This window comes from Labrus bergylta, chromosome 9 (genome assembly GCF_963930695.1).
Source record: "Labrus bergylta chromosome 9, fLabBer1.1, whole genome shotgun sequence".
NCBI classification, from domain to species: domain Eukaryota; kingdom Metazoa; phylum Chordata; class Actinopteri; order Labriformes; family Labridae; genus Labrus; species Labrus bergylta.
The window spans coordinates 14,135,002-14,160,073 of record NC_089203.1 but is presented as its reverse complement, the minus strand read 5'-3'; the positions used below and the strand labels follow the sequence as shown (position 1 = coordinate 14,160,073).

The 25,072-nt window shown below is 40.3% G+C and overlaps 4 protein-coding genes and 1 long non-coding RNA gene across 5 annotated transcripts; 4 read left to right on the top strand and 1 right to left on the bottom strand.

Moving 5' to 3' along the window:
* The first annotated feature begins 21 nt into the window (after positions 1 to 21).
* Positions 22 to 3,586, top strand: zgc:195212 (DUF4554 domain-containing protein). Its single transcript, XM_065959060.1, has 9 exons — positions 22 to 589; positions 808 to 925; positions 1,352 to 1,405; positions 1,484 to 1,605; positions 2,325 to 2,408; positions 2,517 to 2,572; positions 2,905 to 2,976; positions 3,088 to 3,329; positions 3,414 to 3,586. The coding sequence occupies exons 1-9, from the start codon at positions 569 to 571 to the stop codon at positions 3,584 to 3,586; spliced, it is 942 nt and encodes a 313-aa protein (XP_065815132.1). The 5' UTR covers positions 22 to 568.
* Positions 3,587 to 4,194: 608 nt separating this feature from the next.
* On the top strand, positions 4,195 to 9,004 carry LOC136179960 (uncharacterized). Its single transcript, XR_010666873.1, has 5 exons — positions 4,195 to 4,661; positions 6,547 to 6,705; positions 6,799 to 7,442; positions 7,644 to 7,742; positions 7,837 to 9,004. It is a non-coding gene; the product is annotated as an uncharacterized lncRNA (long non-coding RNA).
* Positions 9,005 to 9,353: 349 nt separating this feature from the next.
* On the top strand, positions 9,354 to 16,039 carry pola2 (polymerase (DNA directed), alpha 2). The gene is made up of 18 exons (XM_020645316.3): positions 9,354 to 9,689; positions 10,379 to 10,503; positions 10,668 to 10,756; positions 10,845 to 10,902; positions 11,014 to 11,123; positions 11,411 to 11,610; positions 11,894 to 11,982; positions 12,521 to 12,673; positions 13,043 to 13,105; positions 13,276 to 13,327; positions 13,430 to 13,548; positions 13,708 to 13,746; positions 13,940 to 14,013; positions 14,151 to 14,259; positions 14,532 to 14,638; positions 14,888 to 14,944; positions 15,030 to 15,156; positions 15,432 to 16,039. Exons 1-18 carry the CDS (start codon positions 9,605 to 9,607, stop codon positions 15,582 to 15,584), a joined length of 1,809 nt encoding a protein of 602 aa, XP_020500972.2. The 5' UTR covers positions 9,354 to 9,604; the 3' UTR covers positions 15,585 to 16,039.
* Positions 16,040 to 16,045: 6 nt separating this feature from the next.
* Positions 16,046 to 20,759, bottom strand: LOC136179955 (uncharacterized). The gene is made up of 10 exons (XM_065958831.1): positions 20,600 to 20,759; positions 20,259 to 20,309; positions 20,008 to 20,161; positions 19,795 to 19,878; positions 18,465 to 19,608; positions 18,207 to 18,348; positions 16,644 to 17,459; positions 16,416 to 16,568; positions 16,290 to 16,324; positions 16,046 to 16,195 (listed from the first exon to the last, which is right to left on the bottom strand). Exons 5-10 carry the CDS (start codon positions 19,006 to 19,008, stop codon positions 16,095 to 16,097), a joined length of 1,791 nt encoding a protein of 596 aa, XP_065814903.1. The 5' UTR covers positions 19,009 to 19,608; positions 19,795 to 19,878; positions 20,008 to 20,161; positions 20,259 to 20,309; positions 20,600 to 20,759; the 3' UTR covers positions 16,046 to 16,094.
* A 485-nt stretch (positions 20,760 to 21,244) lies between these two features.
* zdhhc24 (zinc finger DHHC-type containing 24) lies at positions 21,245 to 24,818 on the top strand. Its single transcript, XM_020645308.3, has 3 exons — positions 21,245 to 21,823; positions 22,681 to 22,958; positions 23,045 to 24,818. The coding sequence occupies exons 1-3, from the start codon at positions 21,519 to 21,521 to the stop codon at positions 23,335 to 23,337; spliced, it is 876 nt and encodes a 291-aa protein (XP_020500964.1). The 5' UTR covers positions 21,245 to 21,518; the 3' UTR covers positions 23,338 to 24,818.
* The last annotated feature ends 254 nt before the right edge of the window (positions 24,819 to 25,072 follow it).

Genomic DNA, 25,072 nt, shown 5'->3' with positions numbered 1-25,072 from the left:
ACACAGCAGTTGTAGAAAAATATTAAATACAACTGAAATAAAGTACAAACAGGGAGTACATTTTTGAAAAAAGTCTGCTGAGAAAACAAACATGATTCTTCTCTTCCTTTGTGAAAGTTGTATTTTTATGTGTTGAACTATTTTGTCTTTTGTGCAAAATGATGTGGTTGAAAGCCCAATAATTATAATTAGCAGGTGGACCCTATGTTCAGATAAAGTTCTCAATAACTTCTGCAAATTGGTTTCAGTTTTAAGAGATGACAAGGAGTTTATATTCATTAATTACAGGCTAGTTCAGTTTCAGTAAACCTCATTTTTTATTTTCAGGTACCTTATTTTAAAGAACTAATATAATAAATTCTGCAAGTTTTTATTCATGTAAAGACAACTTTCTAATTTTCTCTTTCTATTTGTTATGTATTACCTGTAAACTGTCCATTTCTTAGCGTTGTCTGCTGTGACGAGTTGTACAAAGACTGGAAGCAGCTGAACTGTCTCCTGTCTTTGCGCTGCGCATGCGCCCCTGTTGAAATTCGGTAGAGCGCGCGTGAGGCGGTTCAACGTCAACATGCTCAGAGAGATTCAACAGGTAAACATTTGAATTGGGGTTTGGCCTCTTAAACATGACTTGTGGGCTAAGCTTTTGTTTAACGTTAAGCAGTTGTTTGCTATTGTTTCTGAAATGGACGGTGGTCAATATAAGCGTGAAGCTAATAAGCATTATAAAATGAAAGCAGTGCTACTTTTAACTAGCTACAGTCATAGTTTGTGGGGTTTTTTTTATTTTTTGAATTTGGTCAAACCCAGGTGTTGCGGCTGATCATGTGTTTGAAAAAACAAAAGCATGGTTTGAAGACTACAGGAGGGCTTTTGGTGCTGATGTGGACGGACACAGAAGCTTCTGGTCAAACTTTGAACTGCAGTGGTAAAACTCATCTCTTCATCCTAATGTCAACCTGTGAAGACCTATACAGTTTATACCCTTTATTTAAAGATCCTAATTATGTTCATACGGACTTAATGTTCTGGGATAAGAAAAAGGTTTAAGCTGTAAAAGAGAACAATGATTTAATGGGCACATTCAGGCAAGAAAGGGGAACAAGGTTTACTTTTATTTACTTCTGCCTGTACCTGATAACTGTAGAAAAAAAAAAACAAGGTTTAAAGGAAACCTCAGCTCAGAAGTTAGTGCCATGCCCTGTTAATACCTCACTTTGTATTTAAAATAACTTTAAATTGAAGTTACTGATTCCAGCTGCTGTATGGAAATCCTTTCTAGAAAAGGTTAAAAAAAAAAATGACATGTAGCACAAATTGTCATAATCATGTTTACACTTGATTTAAACTACAGTTGCAGCTGCTGGTCCCTGGTGTGCAGGGATTCACATGAAAGACCTCCAACGTGGTATGTAGTAATTAAATACCTCACACACAACATGAGCTTTTGTTTTCGCGCTGTATAAAATGTTTTATTCTGCGTTAGTCCTCCCAGATTTGGAGGAGAGCGTGTTTCACTGTGAATGGACATATCTTGAGCCTGACCCTGAGGAGCTGTGTACCTTTACTGAACTGTATGGTTCCCTCAGATTACTCCTTTCTATTCAGGTACAAACAACAATCACCCTTCACCTGCATATTGGCCTGAATAATGATACTAATATTGAAACCACGTCCTTTTTAAAACGTTATATGCACAACAGGGTTGGAAATTATTGAAATGGTTTAAACTACCCGCGACGGTGGAAGGTAAATAAAAGCAGGCCTCTCTCCTCATATAAGCTCATATGCTTTTTAAAACGCATGTACTTTTAAAACACAATGGATTGCCTCTCAGTTGATCCTCAGAGGACATGGCTGCATTGGAAACTCCACCAGCCTATAACAAACATAAACGTCTTTTTTTTTAGGTTCATGAGCGAGACAAAGAGAATGTCAGTATTTTCTGTTATAGTCAAATACTGTTATCCTTGATTTTATATTATACGTCATTACAAAATAAAGTGGCAGGTAAAACAATTGTGACTGGTAGATTTTTTTGAATCCACCAGTCACTGTGGCAGGTTGGCAAAAAGTTAATTTCCAACCCTGATGCGCAATAGTAACTTAATGGTATTTTGAAAAATGTGCTATTTTTAAAATTGTCTTTGTGGGATAACGTTACTGATTTTCTTTAGGGAACCAAAAGGAAAAACTTCAATCATACAGTAGTTAAATAAAACCTATTACTTATTCTAATCACATAAAGCATTAGTTTAGAGATTACATTTAAATTGTGCGTGAATGTGATTATGTTGTTGACATATTGTCTCTGTTGCTGTCCTCAGATTAAAGATACAAGTCTTTTCAGTCCAGAGTGGTGTGCTCACACAGAGGCCTTCCTACACACATTCAGTTTGGCTAATGCAGGGGTAGGCTCTCTTTCCCTGTGATATGTGCTGAAAGGTTGCATCAGCAATATTCTTCCAAAGCAGGTTGCAGACATTTGACTGTCTTTTTTTTTTTTTTTTTTTTCACAGATCAAAATCCACCTCAAATTGAAACTCAGTCAGCAGACTGTTCAGCACGAGTTCAGGTAGGACTATGCAGGCAGAGCTCATGTTTCTTTTTCTCAGATGAGTCGAGCAAGTCTCCCCTCTTTTAAGTGACCTCATGATACAATGGATGTAACTTGTGTTGTGCAGTCATTGGTTTGCTTTGTATCACACAAAATGTATCTGTTTGTTTTATATAGTTGCTTCAGCTTTTGTAAGAAAAAAACATCCTGCACACAAAGAATGCAAAGCGCTCAGGTTTCAATAGTCCCTGGCTATGCATTGTGCAATATTAGTAACAATATTACAGCAGTTGTTGTTTTTCTTGCTTTGCTTTTTTTTAAGAGCTAACATAATGTTTGGATTTGTGCAGAGGGAAAGTTAAGAAGAGAGTTGCCAGGGGTAACCAACCATCTCCGGTCTTGGACGTCACTTGTCGTACACAGTCAGTAATGCTGTCCTTCATATTATTTAATCTGTACATTCTTTTGTGGATCAAGGTTGTCTTGCTTTCAGTTGCGAAATAATAGAACTCATGAAGTTATTCTCATCAAAGGCCTCCAGTGTGTGTGAAAAAAGGATGCTGGTGTCTGGGAGGTCACCCTGTCTGTGGAAGCCAGATACCCCTCAGTATCCACCCTGATGCCATGGATCAGGGCCTGTTTGGGGAACTCAGCCTCCAGCCTGTCACTCTCCTGAGCCCCTGTGTGCTTCAGTACCCACATCTGACAACACAACTCACACAGATCAAAATATCCTTTGTTGATTTATGTGGAAAGAATTCCGAGTTGCAGCCAGGCAGGAGTTTCTGTTTAAGGGGCTTCTGCTTTTTGTAGAGCATGTGGTTCAGCTCACATCCTGAGCCTGTGACGTGGTCTCCAGCTGAATGTGAAAGCAGTGGTGAGGGTCAACACCTCAAGTCCATGGTCATGGGACACAGCTGGAAAACAGTGGATTACTCCCTGCGGACTGGGGCTGTGCTCGTCCCCCAAGTGACAGAGTCCAGATATCCTCTGGTCTTGATGACCGTTGAAAGTAAGGCCTGGCCATGCTGAGCCAGGACTTGGTCTACCAATGAACCGATGTGTTTAGACTTAGACTTAGACTTAGACTTAGACTTTCTTTATTGTCATTCAAACTTGTACTTTACAGTGCAGATAAGAACGAAATTTCGTTGCATTTGGCCCGTTGTAGTGCAGGATAAAAACAGCAGCATGTATTTACATATAAAAAATAAAAATAAGGTGCAGATATAAATAGATATAAAAAGAAAAACTATGAGTAAAAATACTATACAGATAAATATATTGCACGTTATATTGTGTTTTACAGTCCAGTGAGGTAGTCCTGTGAGGGGGAATGGAGGGATTATTTTTTCCTGTTCAAAAGTCTTATGGCCTGTGGGAAGAAGCTGTTACAGAACCTGGAAGTTCTGCTTCGGAGGCTGCGGAACCTCTTTCCAGAGTCCAGCAGCGAAAACAGTCCTTGGTGGGGGTGGGAGGTGTCTCTGCTGATTTTCTGAGCCCTGGTCAGACAGCGGATCTTGTTGTTTTAATTTTGGACTGTCTCTCCTTGAGGATGTTCATAGTTTTGCACTTTTTGGGTTTGGGTTAAAAAAAAAAAGAAGAGAACTACAGAGAAGTTCTTAGCTGTTTGTGGAAGTTTGATAGTCAGATTCATAAAGTCGTAGAAATGTTCAGAGAATCTGACATCAGTTGGGTGGGTGGAGGAGTGACGTTTGCTGGCAGCTTCAGATGGAGCGTGAGATCAGCAGGCAGATTTATGTCAGGTCAGCAGTAAAGTAGATGTTATACTGGACTGTCATGGTGACGGAAAATAACTGGCCAATATTCAAATCCCTGCCACGGGTCATAAGCTTTGATAAGTGACGGCGTGTGAGAGTAAGAAAGGTAAGAAGCTAAACTGCTGCGCTTTTGTGTTGACTTAGTCGTGCTGCTACAGGCTTCTTAAATGTATGCTTCTTCCTTGACTTTATATGTGTCCAGGTTTTGGTATACAGCCCCAGTAATGTCCCTGTCACAGGCCCCTCCATCTTCTTCCAGAACCTTCCTGCACATCTGGACTGTCAGGAACTGGGCATGCGCAGCCTTCACTGCTTCTCCTTCAAAGGTAGACAACAACCACGCACACTGATAACAGGGAATAATTAAGATCCTCTGCTAAGGGATCTAGGAAGGTCATATTTCTTGGACAAGATTCAAGCTGATCTTGAAGTTGGTCTGAAGTCAAAGACTGTTAATCCTGCCTCAAGAAGAGACACCTTTGATATGAGGTCGAATGGAAAAATCCTAATTCAAAACACCGGTGTTTATTTATTGGGGTATGTATACACATCCCTATCCTGAAGCTTCTCATAAAACTTTAAAAGCCCATTATTAGAATCAGAAGAATGTACACATACAGGAATAAAAGCAAACAGCACGATGGACCCAGAAAGAAAATAGTCACAAAAACCTTAGCGGGACAGCACTCAGAGAACCCGGACTCCAACACTGCAGATCTGGTTTCTGTTAATAAAAAGACATCTCATTTTAATTATATCCATGTGCAAAGAATCTGCACCAGTGGTTTATCAAGATTGCAAACATTTAGTCCTTGTTTAAAAAGATGTGTTGCAACCATCTCACAGCAGATGTTTGTGGTGTGGGAAAATGTTTATATTGTGTTTGAGTTGGACATTGAATTGTCCTGTTTCTATCATGCTTAAATAATAAGTGTTCCTGTTTAACTTAAACCATCATTTTGAACCTTGTGTGTTCTGGTGCCACCACATAATCAAACTGTGAATGTATTTCTAGTTTCCACAAGAAAAAAAAGAAAACAGGTAGAAAACATTTTGCTGCTTTGTTAAAACAATGAGATTTTTTGTGGTGTTTACAAAAGACAATTCTTCTACTTTAATGTTTTTTCCCCAAATTAAACGTACAAATCCACAGTATGTTCTTTCAAATATAAGACATAAAATATTTACAACAAACAAAAATATTTTAATGGCTGTCAAAGTACTTGACATGCAGTAGGATTCAGTTTTAGATATATTATTCTTAAATACTGTCTGAAATTAAGCTGAATCTTCCCACACTACTCCCACCCTGCTGATATAACACGATAACACAACACTGTGCTGTACAGTCAGTTCATCATCAAGTCAAGACTATGCTAATATCTCAGAAACGTCTCTTGCATCAGCGTTGTTCTGTTTGTAGACTACACAATGATTCAAAACCAGCAGCTACATACTGTAAATGACAAGCAGCTTATTCATCCGCAGTACAAGCCACAAGCCCCATGATACAGCCTCTGTCACAACATCCACATTACTGAGAATTAGTCAACTCGACTTAACTTGTAGTACCTTGTCATTCATAAAAACATGCAGTCCAAAGTGCCTCACAAAAGAACAGACAGGAAATAACAGAAATTGATAACAACAGAAAACAAAAAAAACAAGATGTCAGGTAGTACAAAGATTACAATTAAATAGAAATTAATACATGAATGAATAAATAAAATTAAAAACAATAAAGTAAAAAAATATATATTAGTGATGAATCAAATAATTTAGACATGGTAAAAAAAAAGTTGAACAAGACAAAAAAAAATAGCAGAGATAAAACAAAGATAAACACGAGGCCAGATCAGAAAGGTCGGTCACATTAGTCTGACGAGCCGATGTTGTTGATGCAGGACAAGGAAAAGACTGTAAACATAATTTCAAACGTTGGACTTGAGTGAGATCAAGTTGTCTTGATAGAATTATAAAATCTAACTTTATAGTTACCTCTTGCCTCACCTAAAGGTGTGTCCCTCCATTTCCACAATGTTATGTAAACATTGTGATTTTGTAACCCACCACTGTATCCCCGAGCCTTCAACCTGTGTAGACCTGCAGTGTTATTGTTAAAGTGGAAAGAATCACCAACAATAGTGCTCCCTTTTTGTTTCCCTCTCATTTTTTAATATCTTTTAAAAAACGTTTGGACATCCTCTGCAGATCTTGTGCACAGCGGCGGCTTCGTGTACACAGTAGAACAAGACAACTCTGAAGATGCAGAAGAAGAATCCAATCTTTCCCCAGTGCAGCAGAGCCTCCTGCTTTTCCTCTTCCTGCAGCACAGTGACCCCTTCACCTGCCAGCTCTCTGATATCATGGGTGAGAGATAGCTATCGATGGCTGTCATCAAAAACACTTACATTAAAGTTGATATTTATTTCGTCTTTTGATCGATGTGTAATCCACATGCAGGCACAGAGGCACTGATAGAGCACCACCTGGAGGATATTCTGAACAACAACAGGCAGGCAGTAACAACAGCCCTTCAGACTGAGCTGAAAAACACACTAAGAGCCCAAAACCTCAGACAAAAAGCAAGTCCAAGAAACACAGTCAACCATCACAGATATTATCATTTTTTAGTCCTGTATGTTTTATGTTTTCATTATTTGGTTTTATAGAAACGTGTGACCTGAGTTTTCTGTCATCTATTTAAAGCATAGTTAATCAACTTAAGTTTTGATTATCATTTTATTGCAGATGTCCTTTTACCAAATAAAGATGTTGAACATTGAACAAATCTGAGGATGACCTTGCATTTCTCCTAATTTTTACCACTGGACATAACGGAAAAATTAGTTTGGCAAAAGCAAATATTTGATCTTCCCTCTGCGGGATGTGATGACTAATTTTGTTTTTCTCAATTCATTGTTCGTTTGAATAAAAGGAAGAAGTATGAATGTGATATTTTGACCTAATAGCGTGTGTTCTGTGTGGCATGTCAGGAACACAAGAAGCTTGGTTCTGCTGCTGAAGTGATTCTCAGTTCGTCCCTCAGTATTGTGAGCTGCAGCAGTAACATGGACTTCAGAAATGCCTGTTTGAAGTGCATGAAGGTGAGGGATGAAAGGATTTTCTAATTGGTTAAAAGAGAAGAGAAAAAGGTTTACTGCTTACTAAAAGAGGTCTTTCGGAGTTCATACTTTCACAGAAGCCATTGGCAAAATGATATATTTTGAGCTACCTTCAGAAATATATATGGTGACAGTGTGACTAAAGTGAGATTTGCATCCATATAACGTACATGTGTTTGTCAGGTGTGTGACACTCATGACCTGTCAGCCTCCCTCCGTGAATCACTCAGGAGGGTGACATCATGGAAATTTGTCTCTAAGGGAGGGTGCTACTCAGACCGGGTGAGATGGATGTTTGTTGTTCTCAGAAACTGTTCTGTTACTATAGCAGCACTTTAGTTGTTTAACAAATCTCACTTTTATCTTTTGTTTAAAGGAACCAGATTACTTTGAACAGATAGAAGAACAACTGGAGAGTGATGAGCCAAAAAGAACAGAAATATAAAATCTGTCTGTGATTCTTGAAGGATTAGTTCTGTGAGAAGGCTGCGAAAGCATTTCACAATTTTTTCTTTCCTTTAAAAAACAAGCATTGCTCTGCATTAGCAGAGCATGTTGTGGATGTGCTTGCTAATTTTGTGCTTGTTAATTTAAAAAAAGTTAAAAAAATTTATATAAAAATGATTGTTTTTGTGTTACAGCAGATGTGATGAATTCTGAAATAGATAACGTTACTAAAGAGAACTTAATTAATGATCTGAGATAACCCTGTGTTCATATTGTTTCCTGTGTGCTCCCTGAAATAAAGTGGTTAATAACAGCACACAGACATAAGTATGATCAAATATTCTTCAGTCATCACAAAGTCTGATTTTATTATTGAGAGTGTAGGGTTACAGTATATGGTTCATGCTATTTGTGGTTGTGAAAAGTCCAGCTTGGTAAACAGGACTGGTTGAAAATGAAAATATTCAAACATGCCTCAGGGCTAACGCAACATTAACATTCCCATGATCAATGCTAGGTGGCATTAAAAGCTTTTATTTTGGGATGTAAAGTTAGCATTTTATGTATGCATTATACAGTAAGGGTCTGAGGATTTGATTTGTTTGGGTTCCTGAGTAGTGAGGCAAAAAAATAACTTTGCATGCTAATTCAGTTGAGTAGAGCAGTAAGAAAATCAGTCAGTGAATATGGGAAAAGATAGCAAAAATACTTGGAAACAAGTAACACGGGTAGACACTGATACAACAGAACAGAAACGAGTGGGTTAGGGAATGAGGCTTGGCAGCAACAGCAATGAAGAGGGAGAGGATCTCAGGGTAGGAAATCTTTGGCTAAATCAGACTCTTTGCAAAATTGGAAATCCCCTAGCCGGTAGATTGTGCTTGAATGTAAGTATGAGGGGGAAAGGAGGGAACTGGCACCAGTTTTAAAAGGAACTAAGAGAAAGTTCACAACAGAAAATTTGCTTGGCAACACATCAAAGGAAATATACAAACGTCTTATTAAATTCTGCTCGCTTTTATACTCTTGTTTTTGTTATTCTTTAGCCTGCTCTTACTTGTATTTTACACTTGTGTTTTCTTGATTTTGTATTCAATGTTATGTTTTAATTGACTCTGTAGCACGTTGACATTAGTTTGAAATGTTTTAAAAGTATATGTTAAAGTTGTATTATTATTATTATTATTATTATTATTAATAATAATAAATTCTTAAAGGGTATGGAATTAATTGAAAGCGTTTAGTTTCCACTCATATATTTTTTTTGTTTATATTATAAACAAAAAAAGGAAACAGGTAGAATGATAATAATTATAAACTTTATAATTATTATTATTATTCTGCTTCATGCTCCAGTCCGGTAGGTGGCGGTAAAACACCTTGTAGCTGGCCCGCCTTTCAAATCAAAAGAACGAAGGACTTCCGCTTTACATTTTCCGGATGTGACGTAAAATCCGGCCGCCAACACTGACAGCACTTTTTCGCGGTAAAATGAAACAAATATCTTCTGTTTGTATCGAGTTCTTAAAATCTACCATCGGACGTCTAGTTTACCTGTAACATTTTGTATTTTACACCGTTTTATGAGACATTTAGAGTGACAGTGATGTTGTGAAGTAGGGCAAAGCTGACATTAGTGACCAACCTTTCACCAAAACATAACTCTTCATATCATAGAAAGTGAACACTAGAGGACAATGGCACTAGTAACAGGAGAAAGTCTACAATCAGAGCTGGAAGTGTTCGACATACCCTGCAAAGATGACTCCGTCCTCGACAAGAGTAAGTAGATAAAGTTCATCTAAAGCTGGTTTAAGTGTTTTTGTAGCTTTGTAAGTGATAAGGCTGTAACGCTACCTTAATATCGGTTTATAGGCCTTTACAAAGTTTATTTTCCATCATTTCTGGTTCACTATTGAATGCGATTGATCTCGTTTTGTCTTTCTGTTTGTCTAGCTCATTTCGTGTCTTTTAATATACTTGCATGAACCACCAAATCTGTCTGAATAATAACATTGATGTTAACTTATGTGCATCAGTCTGTGGAAAGATTTACTACAAGTATGAAGTGTAAAAATGTGTTGTATTACAGAAGTTGTTGTCATATCTAAATGGTGTACACATATCTGGAATTATCGTAAATGAAGAAGGAAAAAAAATACATTTTGTTGTCTACAACAAGTAGAGGTCAGGACAGATGGAGATGTGCCACAGTCAATGCCTTGCTCAAGGGTAATCTGGGTGCTTAGCTCAGGAAGTGAACTGGCACTTCTCCAGCAATCAGTCTCCAAATTTCTTTGATTTAAGTCAGCTCACCTCAAGGTGATAGATGTTTTTGGAATATGCTTGAGAATCTGCATAACGAAATGTACAGAAATTGGAGGTGTGTCACTTCACGAGGCCTCGGTGTACTGGGTCTGCAGTCACACTCTTAGTGAGACTTATTTTAATCTTCTCTTCCGTCTCTTCAGTGGTGGAGCAGTGTATCTGTAACAGGATGCAGGCAGACGAGATAGTCCTGGAGTGGGTGGCCTACAGCACCACGAAGAATGGACTGAAGCTCACCACGGACACCCTGGAGCAATTTGAACACGAGGTAAGGAGAGAGTACGGTACTGCCTGTAATGTGCGTATTTTTCCAAGTTGTTTGTAACATTCTAAAAGATTAATTCAAAAATGTTCCTGTATCAGAAGCAAGTTATAGCAAATGCAGGTAATAGTGCAGTTTTTCATTTACAGTGTGTTCATCTTGTTTTGCAGGTTTTAAACAAGAAGAATAAGAGCAAGCAAAGCTTCAGAAAAGAAGAAAGCCACAACAGAACCAGAGACATCCACTCACTACATGACTTGTATCCTTCATAATGATCTCTCACACTCGTCTATTGTTGGTGTCCGATAATGCCTCGGTGTTACAGTCCCCTGACCGTATGTGTTCAGAATTAAAGCTGAAGAAGAGGAGGAGAATCTACTGGACGCCTACTCTACTCCTGCTAAGGTAAGCTTGACTTAAGACAGTGTTTCTATGCAGATATACACTTTGAAAGTGAATGAACTAAAGGCTGCGTTTGTAGTGACCAGGTGTGATTATGTGTGTGTGTTTTTTTAGGGCTCTCAGAAGCGGGCACTGACCACTCCTGAACACCCGCAATCAAAAAGAACAGCAGCTCTGATGGCCAGCCCGGGCCTGCTGCTATCTCCTTCCAGCTTTTCCCCAAGGTGCTCACAAGCTGAAACCCACAACAGGATTTCATATTGGTTCAGTGTTAATGAACAACATCATTCAGAAACTGTTGAAAAGTCTTAGAATTACTTTTACATATACACTAAGTGATCAACATCTGCTAATGTGATGAGTTTCATTTGTTGTAAAATGTGTTACCAGTACATCTTTTTTAAAACGAGTTCCCTGTATATATTTTTTTGTCTTTGAAACACTTGCCTGGAGTAATTGTTAAGAGGAATTTTGTTTTCATTCTGCCCTTCTTCCCGCTCTCCTTTTAAAGTGCAACACCCTCACAGAAGTACAGCCAGCGAGGAGCCAAAGGGGAGGTGGTTGCTACGTTCGGGGCCGTGCAGGGAACTCGCTGGGTTGGCAAGAGGGCTTTGGGTGCGGATGTCCAGCTGGAGCTGCTCGAAGGGCCAGAAGACTCGCTCCGCTGCAGCTACAAATACATGTTCCAGAGGCTGCGTGATGTTCGAAATGGTAAAAAAAAAAATATATATATTCATACATTTAACTATATTTGGAAAAAGATCTGATATTTTACCTTTACAGCTGTTTTGCATATGTTGTAGAAGGTCAGAAAATCTCTTCTGTGGACGCTTAAATAGATCAACCTATAACACCTCTTGTGTTATTACCCTGAATTATTGAATTATAAAGTAACCTGGCCGGCCTGAAGGAACTGATGGAAATACATCCAAGTAATTTAAAACCTCATCATACAAACACAACTCTTTTAAGATGATTGCGTTGTTTTTCACAGTTTTGACCGAGAAGATAGAGGAGCTCGGCGAAGGACTCAGGTCGCACTTCAATATTGAAGAGTTTTCCCCCGTCTCCCTGCCGGCCCAGGTACCTTTTACTTATTATAATTACACTTATAATATCAATTGAGCAGTGTTTTAATTCTAACTAGAAGCTGAGAGTAACAAACATCTTCTTACATAAGACAACAGATCAGCATTCAGTTTTACTTTTTTTTAAGTGTTTTTGTTAAAGCTGGTCAGAGCTAAGGTTTTTTTGTTTTGGGGCTTTTTAATGCCTTTATTGCAGAGATAGGACAGTGGATAGAGTCAGAAATCCGAACGGGAAAGGAGCCACAGGTCGGATCTGAAACCGGGCGGTCTGCCTGGAGGAGGGCCCCCTGTGCTCAGGATTTCTTTATCTTGTGAAATAATCTCTTCAATATATTTGAGTGTGGATGCAGGAAAATGTTAGCTGTGGATGTGAGAGGTTGTCGAATAGTCCCGTCAGTCCCTACACGTTTAACATGCTTATCTTTACGAGTTAAAACGGGGAAGAAACATGGCTTCACATCTGTTCGTTAAGATAACCTCAACTACATCATGTGACTAATCAGTCTGCTGTGTTTAAATCTATTCTCCTGCAGGACAGCATTACTGTGTTGGGACAGGTTTGCTGTGACAGTAACGGAAAACTAAACGCACAGTCCGTACTGTTGGAGGCAGGACCAGAGCAAGGTGGTCAGCAAGTACCCGTGGACCTATCGGAGCTTAAAGAGTACTCCCTGTTTCCTGGGCAGGTGAGCAGAAGGAAGCTTGTATTATCGCTGAGGATTAAACCACCGTGTGTCTACATTAAAGGTCTTTGTAACCATGTCAATATATAAAATGCTTTTCTGAAAATGACTTTGCAGCTCTATGTGTTGATAATGTGTTGTGACAGCTGCATTAGCGCGGTGGTCTCTCCTTTCCCTGTGCATTGAGTTGTGTGCAGCAGGTTACAAGGCCACCAAGAGTAACAGAGCATGCCAAGGACCTGGGCTGGAGTCTCACCCAGCGTCTGACCGAGAACTCTGACAACCGTTCAACACTTTCCAGAGTACGAAACAATCTTTCAGGGAGTCTTTCTCTCATAATCGTGTTATTATCATCCTTACTCACTTCCTCAGGTGGTGGTGATGGAGGGCATGAACACGACAGGAAGGAAAATGATGGCTTCTAAACTGTCTGAGGTCAGCAACAACAACAACAACAACAACGTGTTTTTAAGTGCTTCCAAACAAAGATGATCTTCTTACAAAGCAGCATTTATTTGCCGTTGCTTTAAAATTCCAATGAAGTGTTAGAATATGTCACCCCCTAGAACCGAGGCCTGTTTGTTCATCGTCTTGTCTTTTAACAGGGAATTCCTCTTCCGTTCTACACCTCTGATGTGAAAATGGAGACCGATGAGGGTATGGTTTCTTTGTTCATTTCCTGGCGTTCCTTTATGGAATGATGATGATGATGATGATATAAATTGCACACTAACTCATCAGCATCTCATTTTGTGGCAGAGCCTGTGAATGTTCTGGTAGCATGCGGCCCGTACACGCCCTCTGACAGCCTGATGTTTGACCCTCTGCTGGACCTCATTAATGTCATAGTCAGGGATCGTCCTGACGTCTGCCTGCTGGTAAAGTGAATTATTTATTCATGAAGTTGCTTCCATTAAAGACAGACTAACTGCTCATAACTTGCTCTGTCACAGTTTACTAGCTCACAGAAACACTGTTATCAAATGACTGTGGTTTATATATACTGCTTTTTCTAATCAACCCTTCTTCCCCTGCAGCTCGGCCCCTTTGTGGATTCCAAACATGAACAAATTGAGGTTGGAGACACATTCACATTTTCTTTATCCCAGAATAGCCACTGCTCCTAGATCTGTTACTTAAAATCTAGTTTGAACCTCCCCTCTTAAGTCCATGCATGGTGACTTGAACTTCTTTTGTTTCAATACCATAACTCGCTGATTCCTGCTCTGCATTTTTGACCGTCACTTTCTCAACCTGTTTCTTAATTAGAAAGCCCAGGTGACCGAGACGTTTGAGGCCATTTTTTCCAGATGTATTGAAAGCATTGTGGATGGGACAAAAAGGTTTGTCTCATATCTCCTGTCACTGTGGTTTCACTATTAAAGCCTCTCCAAAGAGCAGCATGTTACCTTTTTGATGCATCCGAGAAAAAAAGAAACCTTTACCATCATGAAGCTTCATATTTGTTTGTTTTTCCCAGTGTTGGCAGTCGCCTGGTGTTGGTGCCATCCCAGAGAGACATCCACCATCATTTCATCTACCCACAGCCCCCCTTCACCCTGCCGAACCTCAGCAAGGACCAGGCCCAGGTAAGACACACAAAGACCAAGACAGTCACTGTAAACGTCTAGTTGTTTATCCAAATCAAAAGACATCATATAAAAGTCCCAAATCTGATGCAAAACAAACTTTTTGTGACTTGGGTTGATAAATTAAATCACAGTCAGAATCAGAAATACTAATTCCAGGGGGATTTTTTTTTTATTTGTAAAGATGAGAGATGTCTCTCTTTCTGTTTGTTTGGTAAATGAACATGTCACACATATTGTTATCTTACAGTTTTTCTGTTTGCTGTCTGTAGCGTGTCACCCTGGTCCCTGACCCCTGCACACTGCTGATCGACGGCGTGACCTTTGGCTTGACATCCACAGATATCCTGTTCCACATGGGTGCTGAGGAGATCAGCTGGTGAGAAGAGCTGTTTGCAGAAATCACTTTTTTTTTTAGTTACCATACGCCTTCTTTCAGCACATTTATTTGGGTTTGAATTGTTTTGATGAACTTAATTTTTGTTCAATTATTGGCATTACACATTCCCTGTCTTCCACTCTTGTTTTCTTTCTTTGAAGCTTGGAATTATGTCAAATTTCACAAGCAACTGTTGCATATTTTAAATATTCAGTTTTAAAATTTTGAATTTAGCTTATTTTGTTGCAGTGGCACTGGATCGGACAGATTTTCACGCATACTGAAACACATGCTCACCCAGAGGAGGTAGGAGCTTTAAAAGAGTTCACATCTTTATATTTGAGCATTAAGTAACAAAAAAATAACTCCTATGCATGTGTCTTCACTTTAGTTACTACCCACTGTACCCCCCTGTGGAGGAGGTGAACATGGATTACGAGAAGTTTCAGAGCTTTGGTCAGATGCCGTTAACCCCTGACGTTCTCATCATACCTTCTGAGCTGCGCTACTTTGTGAAGGTAAGACCTTCTTTTTTTGCCTGTTATCTGATAAGACTTTCTTTCCGGGGGTGGATTACAGCTCCTATATAGGTTTTGTTTTATAAAAGTTAATACACGTTTGAAGAAGTAAATGAGGTAATGAAAAATAAGTCTTTACTTGTTTACTGTTGTAAAGATTTACATCAACATTAGAAATACATTTTACTTGATGTAAAAGAATGGAAATAAATCACTTCTTTTTGTTTCTTCTTCCTTTAATGTTTACATTCAATGGGTTTAAAAAAAAAACTCAGGACGTGGTCGGCTGCGTGTGTGTGAATCCTGGACGGCTGACTAAGGGCCAGGTGGGCGGGACTTACGGCAGACTGCTCATTCAGCGCAGTGCTGCATCAGACGACGGGACGAGAGTGAGCCCGTGTTTGGCTGCTCAGGTGGTTAAAATCTAAAGGAAATAAAGACTTCAATCCTCAATGTCAGCAAAAACAGGCTAACCAGGACTGGTTTGCATACAGCTTTGAACGCAGTGCGCTAAAGGAAGGCAAACAAACAAAAGAAACTATACAACATACTGTGGAAACCATCCTCTAGTTGGTTTAATGTTGTGACAAACTTTTTGACAGTGTCCCGTTCTGGTGTCAGAGTGTTACTCACGCAGATAAAACAGCAATAATAAACTCTTTTCACTAAATTATTCTCACATTTTGTACTATGTCCTTTGTTACCTGCTACATCAGGTTTCATCTCCATCGCAGATTTCCTTCTTATATGTGTGTGGGAATTTAGATCTGGGGAAAAATTAATAAATAACACCCATGTCATGCTGTTATTGTTGTGGAGTTATTCTCTGTAAAAAAAAATAATAAAAAAGTTTCAGATGGAAAATGTGTAACATTTAAATATACACTACAAAGTTTTTGTCCTTTATTCTCAGCGTGTAAAAAGTCAGCCGAACACATTTAGTCGTAGAAGTGGTCGAACTCGTCTGAGTCACTTTGATGATCCGTCTTTGGTGAGTTGCACTGCTCCACGTGAAAAACCTCCACCTCGTCACTGTTTCCTGTAGCAAAAGATTAAATGGATTAGAATCAACATCTTTAAAATCATTTCTTCTATATTCAAAACACCTAGTGATTGTGATGACTGTACGGTACCTTTGGGTTTCTCAGCAGCGCTCTTCTCCATTGCTCTGGGGAAAAAAAAAAGAGTTAAAAGGCAACATGAGGTGTATTTCAGGCGGAAGTTTTCTCATCGGAGGAAGAAAAAAAAAAAGAACTCACTGTTTTTTATTTGATTGCTCTTGAGGCGCGAGTAGATGCTCGATATCCTCATCGCTGAAACTGTTTGAGTCTTCGTCAGACGATTGCGTTATGTTCCCCTCATCATCCTCATCTTCGACTGCCTCAGGAATCACATAGATCTTTTTTTTAATTCTGAAAATCAAGATAACATCAAATCCAGGCCGCCCTCATTAGCTAAATAGATCATTTATTGTCTGAACATCTTACCTGTTGTCTTCAGGTGCGATGATACTGTCCTCTGAATCTCCTTCCTCTGGTTCTCCTGCCCTGTCACTTCTTTGATCTTCTCCCTCCTCACTTCCTCTTTCTTCGTCGGACTCCCCATCCTCGTCCATTTTGCCCTCACCTCTTTCACTCTCATCCACGTCTTCACCTTGAGAAGACGCAGAACCCTGCGTCCTGTGCCCATCGTCTCCGTTCTTCAACCCGGCCTCTTCCTCACAATCCTGCTCCTCCATCTCGTCCTCTGCTGCTGTCTCATCATCTTCCTCAGTTGTGTTCTTTACATTAGAAGCCTCATCTTCCTCATCCCTCTCCTCTTGCTCTTCATCCGTCTTACCGTTCTCTTTTTCGACATCATCTACCCCATCTCCTGGATCTTTCTCCTGCTCCTCCTCCAGCTCTACATTTTCTCCCACACTGCTGTGTTCAGAGCTTTCACTCTCCTCCTTCTCTGCTCCTTTTAAACTTCCCTTTTCAGTCTTCACACTAACACTTACAGATTCCTCCTCCCTCTGGGATCCAGACTCAGGAATATCTGCTTTTTCACTCCTAGATTCCTCATTATGACTCTCCACCTCTTCACCTATAGATTGACTCTCTTCTTTAGGGCTCCCTGAATCACCTCTCGTTCCCCTGCTGCTCCCTTCTTTCATCACCTCCTCAGGCCCTGGTGATCCAACAGCAAGTCCCTGACTTCTCCTGGTCCTTCTGCTGCTGCGTTTCTCAGATGAGGCGTCACTTTCGGAGCTTTGAGGTGCTGTGGCTGCAGCGAAGATGATTGCATTGGAACTCGAAGATGCACTGGAAGAGGAATGAAGAGAAAAAGAATAAGATATGGTAGCATGTTGGGGGAGGAAGAGGGAGGGAGGGGGGTTCATAGAGGAGTGGGAGCAGATGGAATTAATGGGACGCTGGACGTATTTGTCCAGCCTTCCTGATGTGTCGTTGGCCTAACTTGACAGAACACCAGTGAACAGAGGTGCCCTCTTGATAACCAAAGTGATGTCCTGGCTCTTGCTGCCCATTATCTACACTGCTGGGTTGTGGGTGCCATTAGCACCATGTGGGATGTTAGATAAGGTAACTGATACATCAGCATAGGGTAGCTGAGAGGAGGGGTTTCCCCGCTGCACACTTTGCCTTTTCATTAGGGCACAAGTATCTTCTGTTTTATTCCAAAAACTTGTATTCTAAATCACAGTAGCTGTGGAGCGTAGTGTATCTCAAGGTGTGTGTGAGTAAAAAGAATTGTCTGGAACACAGAGAACAACTTCACTGTAAGAAGTACCTGGGAATTAAAAGGAACTTCAGAAAACACATGACTGACCGACTGACAGAGGCTTCTAAGGGATATAGGTCAGTAAATTGGGAGCAACATTTGTAATTGTTTCCCTGGGCTTTTCTCTGGCTGGCTGAATATGTAATGGGGTAGACAAGCAGGGACAGAGGGAACAAGCTTGACAGGTCATTTCCAGTTTTTTCAGAATAAGGGGTTAGTGAATTGGTTTTTAACAAACATAAAGTTATCCATCCAGAATATTTACTTACTCCTGAGATCCGGGTGCTTCTCTTCCTGAGGAGGAACTTTGTGATCTTCCTTCCCTCTTCTTCTTTCTCCTGTTCTCTCTGCCCACCTGATCAGACTCCCTGCTGCTTTCACTGCTCTCTGCATGGCTGCTAGACAGACGGACTTAAGGCACAGTATGAACAAAGACACTGAAGAGTCAATAGGAAGTACACATTCACAGTCTGGAATACGCCTACGATCACACTCACGTTCGGCTAATCAAATGTTCTTATGCTCACCTGGTTTGACATCCAGCTCCTGGGATAAATGACTCCCCCTGCTTCCACCACCTCCTCCCCTTTGTGAGCTTGATGATCTGCTTGTGTCAGCATTCTCCTCCACATGCTGTGCCTCCCTCCTCTCGGGAGGGAGCTCCTCTGTGTGGCGCTGATCCAACAGGGCCTCAGAGTGTGAGGGGAGTCCAGCTGCACCCGCAGTCAAGGACCAGGGATAGTCTGGCTGCAGGGACCCCCAGCCTGGGGAATAATGACCCGATGTGGAGGCAAGGTGCGGGAGAGGGAATGGGTGGAAATGTGGGTAGATGGGTGGGGTATGAGGGGAATGCTGAGGTTGATACGGTGCTCTGGTGGGAAACCTAGCCGTCTGGTATTGAGGGTGAGTCAGCCATGAAGATGGCATGAAGGGGAGGTGAGGGGAGCCATCTTGGTTGAAGCCCAAGTTGTTGTTGTTGTGACTTTGAGGCGGAGCAATGTTTTGTGTCTTTGCATAAAGGCCTGCAATCAAAGATCTATGTAAGTTCAAGTTTCTTAATGACAAAAACATTTTTTGATATTTTGATACCTTTTGATATTTTGTGTTTTAAAACGATCTGTTACTTTATTGGTTAATAGAATCAAGCTTAAAAAAAAAACAACTAAAGGTCAGTCATATATTTAACCTAACCAGAAGCTACCGTGAGAAAAAGAGAGAGAGTACAGTCTTACTTGCACAAATACCAGAAGGTTGCCAAATTATTTGTGAAGCAATTCCCAATGATTGGTTGTCTCACACGTATAGGCTGTTTTGTTGTTGTGGTATCAAAAGCTATTGATATTGTTTGATTTTTACTAGTATCATATCAAAGTTTATAAATATGGTTTAATGACAACGCTAGTGTGTGATTCTTATATAGGAACTCTGAGAAAAACTCTCTTCTTCAATAATCAAAGACTGCTCTAAATACTGGATGAAAACACACTGAACACTGAAAGTGTTGAACTCACAATTTAAAATTCAGGAATAAACATAATATTTTTTTATTAACTTGATTTTAAAGTCTGTGAGGAAGGAGGACAAACCTTGTGAAGGTGAAGGTTGATCAGATGAGGACTTTGTCATTGCTTCTGTGTTCTTCAGACATGATCTCAAATACTCGTCCATCTTCTGTTCATGAAAAACAATCTCATTACGTATAAAGTCATGCAGTCGACAGGAACCCCTTGTACTGTACATGTAAAGTGAGTAGTCCTTGTCTCATGACTTTTTGACAAACAGGAACAATGTAAATCTTGTACACATTGACAGTGTGAGATAGAAACAGCTGATATTCTATAACAATGAATTCTCTACCTTCTTCTGAGCCACTTGTGTTTGTTTCTTGAGTTGCTGCTGCCAGCGGGGAGAGTTCTCCTTCAGGTACCGTTCATACTCCGTCTGCAGGGAGTAAAAGGTCAAAAGATGGCTCAGTGTCGTATAGGCAGGACTGAAGTACACTTTGTTGTAAACAACATAGTGGTTTGCTTTCCTAAGATACTTCATTCTTGTCTGTATGTGTCTCAGCACCCGAATAGTTTTCATGTTAGCAGTAAGGGTCAACATCTCTCTCAGTGCATCCTGGGCTTCTTCAAATTGCTGCAGCAGCTGCTTGTTGTGGTGTTTAGCTTTTAGCTCTCTCTCCTCCAGCTCCTGCCACCGCTGCTGTAGCTGCATCGCCCTGCTGCATGTAACATATACATAACAACACAGATTTAAAAACATTAAGACCCACAGAAGCACAATACAAGCATGTTGCCATCTTTTGTCTATGCACTTACAGATTTTGGATACTCTGAGCAGTTGAAAGGTCAGCTTGCAACATCACTAGTCTGTTGAGAATGTAGGAGACAGTGAGTGCATCAGAACAAAAACTCATGTTAAACATGCTTAACACTCTTATCCACTCACAAGCGGTTGAAATGCCAGAACCAAACTTTCAAGCTGACATTACTAACACTGTTGCTCACATGAAAAAAATATTTATTTTTTTTGCAGAGAATGCACAAGAGTAATTCTTTTAGCTTTACAAATCCCTGTCAAAATCCAGATCTATTGCGGAAAAAAGTACAAAACCAGAGATCTCACAACCTGACCCTGTGGCACCATTAAAAAGTCTTACCTCTTTTTTAGATTGTGCTCTCTTTGTTTTGAGAAAGTGTCTCTTTCTGTGCACGTCAGATTTCCAGGAGACAGTAAATTCTCCTTCTGTGCAGCCATGACTGCAGGCTTTCAGTGGATGTAGAGATTATCAGGGATTAAGGTCTGTGTTTTTAGGGGGAGGGACAAGGGGCAATGCTATCATCCACACATGGGCATGTTAATGTGGTTAAACTGTAGTGACAGATTTTTAAGGCCATTCAATTCTCAAGAATACTTGCAAATCACACGAGTGCAGTAAAACTGTTGCAGGCAGTTTTGGTGACCATGGACAATTGCTGGGCTCTTACAAACCAGAAGTGGGCACCTCTGCTGGATGGAATCGACCTTTGCAATAAAATGGCAATAATTTAGACACACATTTTTCATATAAACTTATATCTGGCAAATTAATGTAGAGAAGGAATATAAGTATTGTTTTTTGCATCAAAGCAAGGGGCCGTAACTCCTCTGGGATAAATCTGCTGTAAGAGTTACACCAGTATGCACAAATATTTGCAACTAAAATTATATACAACTATAAATATTCCTGTCCAAAATGGGATATATTTGAATATTTGGGAGGTGTCACAGTAAGGAACCGCAACCAAAGTATGTTGTTGCACTACGGATGTATTTTCATGTAACACCCATTAACAGTAGCTTGATTCCGTCCAGTAGCTCAGTGGTGGCTAGTGAAGTTTAAAGTAAATGAAGCGACTCGGTTCAACTTTTACCTTTTAAAAATTCATCCCGAAGACATATTGGGGTATGAGTCATGACATGAGGAGTTTTTAAATCAGGTTTAATTAGAAAAGAAAAAGTAAAAGGTTATCAACGTGCGTCTGTCAAACCAGTCCTTCCAGTGAGCTGTCTTCAGTCATTACAGGGAGGTAGGAAACATGACGAGCTTAGCGAGTAAAGCTTTTTGCAGGGTGGAGAGGCTGTGTCACCACCTCCCCGTACTCCTCAACACCTTCTTGGTCTTCTCTATCACCGGGGAGGTGAGCTACCTGGTCCTGGTCGAGGCTCCGCTGGAGGCAGACCAGAAGAAGACGGAGTGGTCCGCCTGGTGGAAAGCCGTCCACCTGCTGGCCCAGTACTTCATGCTGGTTAACATCTGCTGGAACGCCATGCTGTTCCTCAGAACCAGTCCCAGTATCAAAGGGGTGTTCCTGGGAGGAGAAGGCATGGGACAGGGGTGGAGGTAAGGAAGGAGCAGTTGTTTTAAGACGTGGAAAAGACCTGACTGTAATGAAAATATAGCAAACAACACTGTGTTTATCAGTGTTGAATGAATTCATCTGACAAAAGTGGATTTACTTTGAGCAAGGCCCTTTAATTCCAGTTCACACAAATTGTTTTACTGCAACATAACAGTTATAGTTTAGACCTGGGGTGGGCAATTGGCGCCCCCCCCCCCATCAACCCTCAACGTGGCCCTCAGGTTAACTTTTTTACACATCAATTAATTGGAAACATGAAGAAAAACATGATGAAATCTGCCATGAAATCATGAAAAGCAGAAATATGTCCATGATAATGTTTGATCACTGGTGTATGTTGAGTTAAATTTGAGACATAATCGTTTTTTTGTATTCTACAATTTGCCCCCCCCCCTGGTTTAGACCCTAGTGCCCTTTAACTTAGTAGCCTGCTTTACATACTCTATAAGGGACAGAGAAGTTTAGGCCAACTAATATCATTTTAGTCGATATTTCCTGTCGCGGTGAGCCTCCAAAAGTTGTATCATTAGGTTATAAATCTCTTATTTGCTGCTCAGACACTGTTCTGGACTAGAATTTTAATTTCTCTCAACAACTTAAACACCTAGTCATTATTACAGTTTTCTGGCATGTGTAAAATATGTCACTAATGATTTAGGGTCCATAAAGTGACCACAGCTAAGACACTTTACCGGATGTCCTCGCAATCTACCTTTTCCAGTCAGGTTTATCAAACATGCTTGTTGATAGCCAGTTTCATCTGTGAAAGGTTGTTTAGGAGAAATTTCGACCTTGACTGATACATTTATTTTTTATTTTTTGTCTTTTTCTAACACAGGTACTGTTACACGTGTGAGACCCACACTCCGCCTCGCTGCTCCCACTGCTATGACTGCAATGTTTGCGTGCTGCGGCGAGATCACCACTGCGTCTTTTTTGGCCGCTGCGTGGGCTTCCGTAACTACCGCTACTTTCTGAGCTGCTTGTTATTTATGTGGTCTGGGCTCCTGTATGCCACCTTGATGAATGCAGAGGTCTTCATTGTCATATTGAAGGAGGGTGTGACTTTACACAGCGTCCTACTGCTGCTCATACCCTGGATCATGCTCGTTTCAGGTAGGAAATGGTTTGTGCCTTTTATTAATTGTCACACATTTCAATGGCAGTGATTAAACCAGTGCTTCCGTTCTTCCTCTCTCAAGGCCAGGTCTCTGCGCAAGCCTTTGCCTTCGCCTTCATCGCTGACACCTGCGTGGTGGGCTTCCTACTGGTGTCTGCCTTTTTCTTCTTCCATCTCTTCCTAATGTTTCGGGGACAGACCACCAGGGAGTGGTATTCAAATCGTAGACCCTACAGCCTGGGACTCCCTGGAAACCTGAGCCACTCTCTGGGCATTCGCTGGTACATCTGCTGGCTCTCCCCGCTCATCCAATCACCTCTCCCGGGAGATGGGATAAACTTCCGGGTCACTGGATCCCTGGACCCCACCCGGTAACAGCTGACGGCCTGGTCATGTAAAGGCCATGTAACTTTACATTGGTGATGGTTCATGTTTTGGGAGCAGCATCAGGGAAGAGACATATACACATTGTGGGTGTACTGTGATTGAGTTTGACCTCAAGTGTTCTTCTGGAATACTTAGCACTGAAAAAGTTTGCAAACAGCACTGAAATGAGAATGTATTTTTTTGATTATAAAAAAGTTTATGATTTTAAATCCTTTTCACCAAGCAACAAATACTTTCTCTGACTCTAGGGTTATTTATTCTTCTGGAATTGGTGACACTGACTGCTTAATTGAGCTTTTCAATTTGAAGATAATAGTTGCGTTGTTCCTGAATATATAAAATACACCATCATTAGCCTCGTATCTGCAGTTGTGCCTAAACTACAAGTGTCATTATGTGCTTGTGCTATCAGTGTTCTTGAAGGGGTTCAAAGTGATGTCTTAAAAACTACAGGAGATCAGAAAATACACAGTAGAAATTGAGTTTCGACTTCTAGAGTTGCAGTTTACAGCTGTGGTTCTCAACTGGTGGGTCAGGACCCAAAAGTGGGTCGCGAAGCCATTTTCAGTGGGTCACGAATGTGTAGCTAAGATAAATACGGTGTCAAAAAGTCTACAGAGCGCTGTTTGATTTGTTCAGTTTCTTGCCTCCATCCCCTGTTTTGTAAAGTCTACTGCACAATTTTTCATTAAATAAATCTGATTGGTTGTAAGATATCAGAAATTTGGGTCGTGGTCTCTCATGGAGGAGCCGTGGGTGGGTCCTGAGGCTAGACGAGTTGAGAACCACTGGTTTACAGGATACACATTTTTGAAGCTACCCAAAGACTTCACTGTAAGAGTCTTTCCTCGTAGTTCATGTTATGTTGTCTAGCTTTCACTCAGCAAGGGACTTCTACTTACCAAATCAACCTGGCCTACAACATAATGTGCTCTGACTCAACCACTGTTAATACTGTATATCTTTAAAAAAAAAAAACCTCTTTGGCAGTGAGAATGCAGAAAATGTACTGTTTTATACAAAGAAATTGTTCTTATTTTTGTTTTCTTAGCAGTTTCTTAAGCTGTTTAGCCAACCTGTGTCACAAATACATATTGTGTCAATTGTCTGATACATACACACTGCATACTTACTCAAAGTCTGCTATATAAGTATGGATTTTGGACACAGCCAATGTACTCTGCAGCACTATAAATAACAGAAGTTACCGCATATCAAAGTCCTTTTTCTCTCTCGTCTGCTGTTGCTTTAGTAAGTTTGATCTCTTGCCTTAAAATGTGGTGAATATATTTACACGCATGACAATTTTTTTTTGCACAATATATATTTCTGTTTCATTTCGTTTGTTCTTTGACATATGAATCACGCCATTTGATGTTTGGTTTTGCTATCTGAAAATTGTTCGATGAATTGTCCTAAGGGAGCATTTTGATAATGAAATGCATGAATTAAAACATGTTTGATGATGATTTTTATTTTCACTTGCATACATTTTTTTTATTTTTTTTTTATAAATACACCATTTACAACATTTTTACATCTAAAGTGTCATTGAATTGCAAGACATCAGACTCTAATTAAGAAGGAACTTATTGAACAAGCTGTTAAAATCCTTGTACATGAAAGTATTATCAGGAAGTCTGTTCCGGTTCAGTATCTGTCTCCTCCAAACCGTGACTGACTGTCTCCATGGTAACCTGCGCGGTTTCCATTTGGCAGCAAG

Coding starts and splice junctions, on each gene's coding strand:
- zgc:195212 (XM_065959060.1), top strand. CDS start 569: ATGCTCAGAGAGATTCAACAG. Junction 590..807: donor TGCTCAGAGAGATTCAACAG/GTAAACATTTGA, acceptor GGTCAAACCCAG/GTGTTGCGGCTGATCATGTG. Junction 1,606..2,324: donor GATTACTCCTTTCTATTCAG/GTACAAACAACA, acceptor TGCTGTCCTCAG/ATTAAAGATACAAGTCTTTT.
- LOC136179955 (XM_065958831.1), bottom strand. CDS start 19,008: ATGTTTTTGTCATTAAGAAACTTGAACTTACATAGATCTTTGATTGCA. Junction 17,460..18,206: donor GAAGCACCCGGATCTCAGGA/GTAAGTAAATAT, acceptor TTCCTCTTCCAG/TGCATCTTCGAGTTCCAATG. Junction 16,569..16,643: donor ATCGCACCTGAAGACAACAG/GTAAGATGTTCA, acceptor CTTGATTTTCAG/AATTAAAAAAAAGATCTATG.
- pola2 (XM_020645316.3), top strand. CDS start 9,605: ATGGCACTAGTAACAGGAGAAAGTCTACAATCAGAGCTGGAAGTGTTC. Junction 13,747..13,939: donor CCAAACATGAACAAATTGAG/GTTGGAGACACA, acceptor TTTCTTAATTAG/AAAGCCCAGGTGACCGAGAC. Junction 15,157..15,431: donor AGCTGCGCTACTTTGTGAAG/GTAAGACCTTCT, acceptor AAAAAAACTCAG/GACGTGGTCGGCTGCGTGTG.
- zdhhc24 (XM_020645308.3), top strand. CDS start 21,519: ATGACGAGCTTAGCGAGTAAAGCTTTTTGCAGGGTGGAGAGGCTGTGT. Junction 21,824..22,680: donor GGCATGGGACAGGGGTGGAG/GTAAGGAAGGAG, acceptor TTTCTAACACAG/GTACTGTTACACGTGTGAGA. Junction 22,959..23,044: donor CTGGATCATGCTCGTTTCAG/GTAGGAAATGGT, acceptor TCCTCTCTCAAG/GCCAGGTCTCTGCGCAAGCC.